The sequence below is a fragment of the Oncorhynchus gorbuscha genome, linkage group LG13, assembly GCF_021184085.1.
Source record: "Oncorhynchus gorbuscha isolate QuinsamMale2020 ecotype Even-year linkage group LG13, OgorEven_v1.0, whole genome shotgun sequence".
NCBI classification, from domain to species: domain Eukaryota; kingdom Metazoa; phylum Chordata; class Actinopteri; order Salmoniformes; family Salmonidae; genus Oncorhynchus; species Oncorhynchus gorbuscha.
The window spans coordinates 52782964-52792674 of record NC_060185.1 but is presented as its reverse complement, the minus strand read 5'-3'; the positions used below and the strand labels follow the sequence as shown (position 1 = coordinate 52792674).

Below are 9711 nucleotides of genomic sequence, written 5' to 3'. Positions count from 1 at the left end.
GGATGTCTTGCCTGTAACACACAGTGTTGAGATTGCCTGCAATGACAACAAGTTCAGTCTGATGATGCTGTGACACACCACCCCAGACCATGACGGACCCTCCACCTCCAAATCAATCCTGCTCCAGAGTACAGGCTTCGGTGTAACGCTCATTCCTTTGACGATAAACGCAAATCCGACCATCAACCCTGGTAAGACCAAACCGCGACTCATCAGTGAAGAGCACTTTTGCTAGTCCTGTCTGGTCCAGCCCAGCGACGGTGGGTTTTGTGCCCATAGTCGACGTTGTTGCCGGTGATGTCTGGTGAGGATCTGCCTTACAACTGGCCTACAAGCCCTCAGTCCAGCCTCTCTCAGCCTATTGCGGACAGTCTTGAGCATTGATGGAGGGATTGTGTGTTCCTGGTGTAACTCGGGCAGTTGTTGTTGTCATCCTGTACCTGTCCCTCAGGTGTGATGTTCGGATGTACCGATCCTGTGCAGGTGTTGTTACATGTGGTCTGCCACTGCGAGGACGACCAGCTGTCAGTCCTGTCTCCCTGTAGCGCTGTCTTAGGCGTCTCACAGTACGGACATTGCAATGTATTGCCCTGGCCACATCTGCAGTCCTCATGCCTCCTTGCAGCATGTCTAAGGCACATTCACGCATTCACTTTCAGAGTCAGTAGAAAGGCCTCTTTAGTGTCCTAAGTTTTTGTAAATGTGACCTTAATTGCCTGCCATCTGTAGTGTCTTAACGACCGTTCCACAGGTTCATGTTCATTAATTATTTATGCATGGGAAACAGTGTTTAAATCCTTTACAATGAAGATCTGTGAAGTTATTTCGATTTTTACGAATAATCTTTGAAAGACAGGGTCCTGAAAAAGGGACGTTTATTTTTTTGCTGCATTTACGTTCTACAGACCTCACAGAGTATTCCCTACAAGACTTTTACCGGAACAAGTTTTAAAACCCACATTTAATACAAATGTCACTTAAATGTGAACAAATATGAATCATCGTTAGACAATAATGTTTCATGTTTCATGAATAGATACAGGTTATTAACACTTTTCTACTATTACGTGGGGGACTTTTATTATTATTTATTTTTTTGAAAATCCTAGACACGGAAGCACTTTTTTAGTGTTGCTGACGACATGCGTATGATTTTCCCGGTATTTCAAGCGCTACACGTATGATTTTCTGGAGCAGCAAACACGACTCTTGTAAGTAGATGTTGTCAATGTACGGACATTAAAAAGCTATTCATTCGTAAATTCTATCAGCGTTTCTAATATAACCTGTTTTTCGATAGCCAATAATCCTCAACTCCGTTGTTCGTGCTTGAGGTTTAACGTTTGCACTGATACAAAACTGGCTACCCTGGCTTTAGTTCCGAACTTTATTACGTTAACGTTAGTTAGTTGGCTAGCTAGTTAGTTAGATCTCTCAATTGTATGAGGTAGTCATTTATATAGCGAAGCTTACCTAACCAGTTAAATGCTTTAGTTGTGGCTTGTCTGGGCATACTCTTCGAGTAACTCTATTTTGCTAGCTAGATACCTAGCTACATGTCAGTCATTTTAGCAAGCTAATGTGGCTACTACTTGTTTACTTTTACTGTTCCCCCCACAAAGAATTAGCCACTGAAACAACACAGGGACAACATTAGCACTGGTGTGCATTTGGACTTGGTACAACGACAGAAGGAGGCATCCACAGAAATATATGCGGAGGGATGCCGCCAGTGTTTGAAATGGAGATGGCCGCGCCAGAGGGGGGAAGCACGGGGGGTTGACCCGAGCGGACTGCCTCTGCCCTGTGTGCCTGGAGATCTTCCTGGAGCCGGTGACGTTGCCGTGCAGCCACACCTTCTGCAAGCCTTGCTTCTTGGAGACTGTGGACAAGGCCAATCTGTGCTGCCCGATGTGTCGCAAGCGGGTGTCCACATGGGCACGAATCAATGGCAGGAACAAGACGCTGGTCAATGATGAGCTGTGGCAGCGGGTGCAGGCTGAGTTCCCCATGCAGTGCCAACGCAGGCTCAGTGGACAGGAGGAGGAGGAGGATGGAAACAGTTAAGTGACTGACAGTGTTTTTCATTTAACAATGAGTGACTTCCAAATGGCTTGTGTATTTTAGTACAGCTGGGTTGGGTATGCTTTGAGGTAATTATGGGTTCACAGAGCACCTTGTAATCAGACAAACCCATTTCTTCTCACTGTTGGGTGGGCTACGCGAGGTCGGTTGACCTGCCAGTTTCTCTGTTTGTTTACCTGCCGTTTCCCTCTGCCTCCAGTATTGGTCCCCGGACCCAAAGTCAGTCTGCCTGGAGAAGTACGGAGAGAGTATGAGGATCAAATCAGCAAGGTGAATTCTCAGGGTACATTATACCTCGGTCCTGAGTTTTTCCTGACCATGTATCGTGACCAGGAAAACTTCTGGGCCATAGGTATGGACCTGATCGTGGCCTCATGGGAAAACTCTGGCCCCAAGTTATAATGCAAGTTTACATTTTAGTATACTCTTCGGTCACAGAATACACTTGACATGACCTCTGACCCTTTTCCAGATATTAGAGGAGAAGCGTGCCCTGGAGGAGGCAGAGAGGAAAGCAAGTGAGGAGTACATCCAGTGCCTCCTAGCAGACGAGAAGGAGCGCCTGGAGGAGGAGAGGAGGCGGCACGAGGAGACTCAGCTGGAGAATGACAACAAGCTGGCCAGACTGCTCAGCCAGGAGCTGGTGGGTTTAATAGTCTGTAATGTCAGATTACATACTCAGGTTCTCCCTCATTTGTAGAGACCACTTTTTCATAAGAACATATAGTTTATTGCTGACTAAAAGCAAATAGCAATACTGTATCAATTCAATTGATTGGGTCTGTATAGTAGCAGATCAGGTTTACAGGTTGTGAAAGTGCAATGAGTGTTCTAATCTTAGAAGCTTGCATTAGCTTTTCAGGTTGGCGACATGGGCGAAATCTGAAACCAAAAAAGGAACAAAATGTCTGAAAAAACAGCATAGTTCAAACTTTTGAAATGCATTACGGTTACAAACCGTATTGGGGGCAACGCAGTGCAGTAATATTTTTTGTGGTAATGATTAATATAACAGTACTGTTCCGATTTGAGTAATAATATGCCATTTACTGATCAAAAATAGGTTGTTACTTTTGTTATAATTCCCTTCCTATTAGTTATTTATCCAAATAAATATTTGTGGTGATTAGTATTCCCCCTGTCTGCGCAATATATTTAAAATACACGCAAAGTAGGGGTGCTGAGAGTGCTGCAGCACCCCCTGAAAAAATGGGACAATAAAATATTTGTCCAGTTAAAGAAATAATTTTAAAAATCCCTGAAGTAGTGCACTGGGCCTTTAACTAGTCCTTTATTGGTGGACCGATATAGCCGCTGTAATGTGGGCAGTAAACTCAATCTGAATACATTCAACTGAAATGTGTCTTACGCATTTAGCCCATTCCCCCTAACTCAGAGTGGTGCGGGGCGCTACCTTAATCAACGTTCACCATTAGACCATCAATGACCGTTTCTTTCCGCAATTTCCTTTTTATTTTATCAACAAATGAGCTCACACTTTATGGAGTCTATGATATTGTGAGGTAATTTAAGACAATCAGTCCGAGAGGAAAATTATCAACTTGCGTGTACTGTACAACTTGCTAAAAAATGTATTTGCAAACCTGTAAAATGTCCCCCGATGTCTTGTCTTAAATATATCCTGTTAAGGTAGTTGATTTGCTCTTTTAAAATAAGAAAATACCTTCATACATAAGGCTGTCCCCGACTAAAGAAAATCTTGGTTGACCAAAAGTCGTCTGTTCTTTCTACAGATCAATTGGTTGTAATTTATAATATTTTTCCGTATAGACACACCCTATGTGTTTTAATAAAATCAACTATATGCATTGAGCTTGTCTGATTCTTTAAACTTACTATTTTTATTTGTTTACCCCATTTTCTTCCCAATTTCGTGGTATCCAATTGGTAGTTAGTTTTGTCTCATCGCTGCAACTCCCGTACAGTCTCAGGAGAGGCGAAGGTCGAGAGCCTTAATGTGTCGTAGGAAACACCGTGCACCTGGCTACCGTGTCAGTGTGCACTGCGCCCGACCCACCACAGGAGTCGCTAGTGCTTGATGGGACAAGAACATCCCTGCAGGCCAAACCCTCCCCTAACCCGGACGATGCTGGGCCAATTGTGCGCTGCCCCATGGGGCTCCCGGTCGCGGCCGGATGTGACAGAGCGTTAAACTTACTCTTTGATGAAATAAGACACGTGACTCGAGGGAGCCAGAGATTTAGATAACCAGAAGAAAAAACCTTAACCTGATCTAACCATGCTCCTGCTGGCTTTTGCAGTTTCTGCCTGTAATAGGCTACATGAGAAGTTTTACAACCTTTCTCATGTGGAATGCCAATTTCTACCAATCTGCGTGGCAGTAATGGTTTTCATATGCACATTTTCAGTTTCATAATGTTTTCATATGTCAATCATTGTCATGTGGTTATTCAAAGTTCTATTTATACTAATGATACACAAACTTAAAAAGTAACTTCTATTGCCAACTATGTAAAAATATACTATAAGCCAACAAATAAAAAAATTGTGGCCTGCAGGTAGAAGATATCCTGATAATGTTTTTGCCTATAAATCACATTGGCTCGTCTGCAACGAACTTGAAACATTGTATCAACTTGGGTCCAGGGCCCCAAGCTTGTGCTAGCGAACTTCCAACATTGTATGAAATATTCTGGGCCTTCAGAGTTTCCTGCGACAGACAGCTGTAGCCGGTTTGCACAAGGGATAAGAAACAGTGCTTGACTTATGCAGGAGCTCACCAGAGACGAGTACCGGCACCTCAAATTGTCTACAGCTTGAGCTTCTGTTCCTCTATGTGGAGCTCCTGCACCTAAGTATAAATAGTAACAGCACCAAAAATGAGAACCGGAACCTATTTCAGTCCAAGTCGAGCACTGATAAGAAGTAATCAGGTAGGCCTTTTTTTTTTTAACCTTTCCACTAGATCAGAGTATGACATTTGTTCCTTTCAAGCTGAGTGGTTATCGAAAGGGAGAGCAGGAAATATTTTTCTAATGCATTAAGGAACTATTGTCATTCTCAACAATGTAAAAATATAATTTAATGTGCTTGCTGTTTGAGGTGAAGAAAATATTTACTGTGAGAAGCTCCACAGCTCATTAGTGGTGGTGCTTTAAACCAATCAGAAATATTATCAGATGTGTATGCCTACATTATATCCCTACATTTGCACGCAGGCCAGGTACCCCATAGGCCTATATACTCCTATGCGTAATCAGGTACGCGTCCTAACTCAACATTGACGGCAGTGCTCCAACCTAAACACCATGACTAAATTGATTTGACAAAACACGTAAATGGAATGAAATAAACTTAAACTTATTTCTCAGAAGTCTGCTCTGCAAACAGTGTCCACTCCAACAATGACAACGGTAAGACTGGAATAATGACAATAATAAATGGAATGCATTAACAGAAATGACCAAACAAACAGATTAGATTAGAAGTTACAGGAATTAACGGTAAATGTACTACTGGTGATGTACAGTACCAGTCAAAAGTTTGGACACACCTACTCATTCAAGGTTTTTTTAACTTAAAAAAAAACTATTTTCTATATTGTAGAATAATAGTGAAGACATCACAACTATGAAATAACACATATGGAATCATGTAGTAACCAAAGAAGTGTTAAACAAATCTAAATATATTTTGGATTCTTCAAAGTAGCACCCCTTTTCCTTGACAGCTTTACACATTCTTGGCATTCTCTCAACCAGCTTCAACTGGAATGCTTTTCCAACAGTCATGTTGGAAAGTCTTGTTGGGAGTTCCCACATATGCTGAGCACTTGTTGGCTGCTTTTCCTTCACTCTGCGGTCCAACTCCTCCAAAACCATCTTAAATCGGGTTGAGGTCGTGTGATTGTGGAGGCCAGGTAATCTGACGCAGTACTCCATCACTTTCCTTGGTCAAATAGCCCATCAAGCTTGAATTGGCTTTTAGTCTAGGCCTCCCGCAATGGGTTCACTGAGATGGGCACGTATAGTGCATTCAGAAAGTATTCGGACCCCTAGAACTTTTCCACATTTTATGTTACAGCCTTATTCTAAAATGGATTAAGTTCGTTTTTTTCCCTCTGGGATGGTGCCATGTTTCCTCCAGAAGTGATGCTTGGCATTCAGGCCAAAGAGTTCAATCTTGGTTTCATCAGCCCAGTGAATCTTGACATTCTGGAAGGTTCTCCCATCTCCACAGAGGAACTCTGGAGCTCTGTCAGTGACCATCGGGTTCTTGGTCACCACCCTGACCCTTCTCCCCGGATTGTCCAGTTTGGCCGAGCGGCCAGCTGTAGGAGTAGTCTTGGTGGTTCCAAACTTTTTCCATTTTAAGAATGATGGAGGCCACTGTTTTCTTGTGGTCCTTCAATGCTGCAGAAACATTTTGGTACCCTTCGCCAGATCTGTGCCTCGACACAATCCTGTCAAGGAGCTCTACGGAAAATTTCTTCGAACTCATGGCTTGGTTTTTGCTCTGACATGAACTGTCAACTGTGGAACCTTTCTATAGACAGGTGTGCGTGCCTTTCCAAATCATGTCCAATCAATGGAATATACCACAGGTTTCTACAACTTGATTGGAGTCCACATCTCAAGGATGATCAATGGAACAGGATGCACCGGAGCTCAATTTCGAGTCTCATAGCAAAGGATCTGAATACTTATGTAACTACTGTATTTCTGTTTTTGCAAAACCTGTTTTCACTATGTCATTATGGGTTATTGTGTAGGTTGGTGAGGATTTACATTTTTTTTTATCCATCTTCGAATAAGGCTGTAATGTAACAAAATGTGGAGAAGGGGTCTGAATACTTTCCAAATGCACTGTACATCTCGGTCGACCAACAGCCTATTGACCAAACAATCGACTAGTTGACTAATTGGAGTCAGCCCTAGAGACGCTATGTATTGGGAATGAATCACTGTTATCAGACCTTTTTTTTTCAGAATCCAAGACCTGAGTCACAGAACATCATGTGGACTAACGACATCACCCCAGCAAAAAAGAAGCGGAACACCAACGCTGGAGATATAGAGAAGTGAGTCCCCTTACGTGATCAGACTTACGCTGTGGTCCAATTCTCTCTTCTCCCAGAAGTGTGCACTCTTTCCCTCGTGTTTAAAAAATATTGGTGGTGTAAGGAAAATGGTTGGAGCTCCTACCCATCTAATGCTTGTAAATCCATAAGTAGGAGTGAACAAGTGCACACTTCTGAGAGCAGAATAGAGAATCAAAATGCAAACAAAAATAGGAACCTTGGAAGGTGTGCTTATGGCACAAATAGGCAGATAAATAACTTCTTTGTGATATGTGGTTCTACTGCCTTTACAGTTTGTTGCTCTGGATAAGTGACTTCATTAAATATATTACATGGGAGTGTTCTGACAATTTATTTTCATTCCAGGTTCTTGTCCCCAATTCCACAAAGATACAACAGCAACTCGGAGACTAGTCCCACCTCCAGCTTTATGGCTAACAAGGTGGGTCTCTGTCACTCTCCAAAATGCTTGTGCAATCAGAATTTACTAAAAAAAACATGCTCTTCTCTCTGAATCCACATACACCTAACATGTGACTGATAAACATTATGTACCGAAAGACCTTACAGGCTTTTGCCTTTGGCCATGCTCTTGAGCCAAAAGGGATCCCATAAATGGACATATTTGCCAGATATTACCTAACTTGACTGAGGGGCATACCCCTCCCCACACCCAGGAGAACAAAAGCAAATATTGTTTGCCTAAAATTATGGGTATTTATGGTTTTATGATGGGGGGGGGGGGATTCCATATCTCAGCTAACACTTGATGCAAAATGTAACAAACAGTTAGCAACTACACTTTAATATTCATCTTTAACTTCTGTTTACTTTTGTGCCCGATTGAAGGAGAACATCTTGCACTCAGAGAGTAAGCCTTGGTCTTCCAAAGAGCCAGCAGAGCAAACAATGCCCTTGCTAGAATTCTACCCGGAGAGCTACCGCACGCCGTGTGAGGCCTCAACGTCATCAGAGCGCATGGCGTACCATCTGACCGTCCCCTCAGGAAATTCACTGGCATGCACACCCCTCCACGGCACCCCGAAGAGAGGCGTGACCTCGGCAAAGAGGAAGAGCTGTGACATTGAGGGGCCAAACGAAGGGAAAGCAGACGTGGTCAGTAAGCTGCTCTGTCCTTCATCCTCGTCATCTCGCCATGCTGCAGATAGAGGAGAGGTGGCCCTAGTTGACCTAGGGGAGAAGGCCCTGCTGCTCCAGGAGCTGGCCCAGAGAGAGAAGGTGCTCTTCAGCCGCATGCAACAGGAGCAGGAGGACTGGCAGCTGGCTTTCCAGCTGCAGAGGCAGCTGGACCGCGAGGATGCCGTCCACGTAGTAGACCGCAGCAAGGGCTCCAGCGACCAGTACCAGCTCCGCCAGAAACCTGACTCCAGCTCCAGGCCTGAGGGTAGTGGTCGAAGCATGGCCAGCAGGGGGCGCTCACTCACCTCCACTGAGAACAGGAACACAGTGGAGAGGAGGCAGCTGTCTGGGCCCTCATCTACCACCAATAAAGGGGGAAAGGAGCTCCACCATCTCCAGCGCTGCTGCCTCAACCTCCAAGCCACTGAAGAGGAGCAGTAAGCAGGCCACCCTAGATGTTCCCCAGTCTGGGCAGCTGAATCCTGGGTGTTTGGAGCATTTGCATTGGCCATCACCTCTTGTTAACTGGTCTCGCCGTATCGCCTAGAGGGCTCAGATGGTCAGGATTTAAGAAAGTTTTGTCTGAGCCTTTATGAGCTTATACCTTGGGGAGAAGAGGGTAGATATTGCTTGGACATTGACCGTCTGGGATTTCACTCTAGTGTTTGAATGTATTTCAAGGTCTTTGACAGCTTGGGGGCTCACTCGAAATGGCAGACTGGCTCGATCGACATTGTTTTGATAGTAGGTTAATTTTACTCATTGTTTTCTCTAGAGATTCATATAAGTGATTACTTAGGAACAAAATAAAACATTTTTGAAAGGTATGTCTTGTCCTGTGGCATGCATTCATCGATACCAAGGGAAGCCAGGCTTCCCTAAATATTTGACCAATAAAATAAATGTGTATATATAAAATTTCTCTTTTGTCTGTGTTTTCATAATTTTCAGTCAATTCGCAAGTGGCTGAATCTCACCGGAGAAATCATCCGAGCGAGGAAAACAGTGCCCCTCTGTCTCAATGTGTATCTGATGCTGTCTGGAATTAGACAGTATGACCTGTTGCTGCTGTAGCAATTTATTGATTGATGCCAGCAAGTATTTGGTTTCAATTGATATCCTAATTATAAAAGAAGCAGCCAATCATCGTTGAGCTGAGCTCAACTGTGGGTTGTCCTGGCTGTGTGGGAAAAGGCCTGTTTTGATTTGTGTTCACGCCAATCATTGTGAGACAAAGTGTCTGTTTCTGGTCTGCTTGTGTTGATGTCCTGCAGTAGATGGCTTGCTAAATCGGCCCTTTCATACTGTTTAGTTCCAGACAGCCATAGTTGGAGATGTGGTTTTGGCTTCATTTTCTGTACAGGCCAATTATTATGACAGATTCTGAGCTAACCATGAATTCATATATTGTGCCACTGGCCTGA

General features: G+C 43.7%; 1 protein-coding gene across 1 annotated transcript; it reads left to right on the top strand.

Moving 5' to 3' along the window:
- Positions 1-1088: 1088 nt before the first annotated feature.
- Positions 1089-9209, top strand: rnf168 (ring finger protein 168). Its single transcript, XM_046294969.1, is given in 8 exon segments — positions 1089-1211; positions 1623-1771; positions 1774-2062; positions 2285-2355; positions 2558-2728; positions 7056-7147; positions 7514-7589; positions 7997-9209. Coding segments are annotated over 7 exon segments (1479 nt in total). The 5' UTR covers positions 1089-1211; positions 1623-1723; the 3' UTR covers positions 8729-9209.
- Positions 9210-9711: the final 502 nt, after the last annotated feature.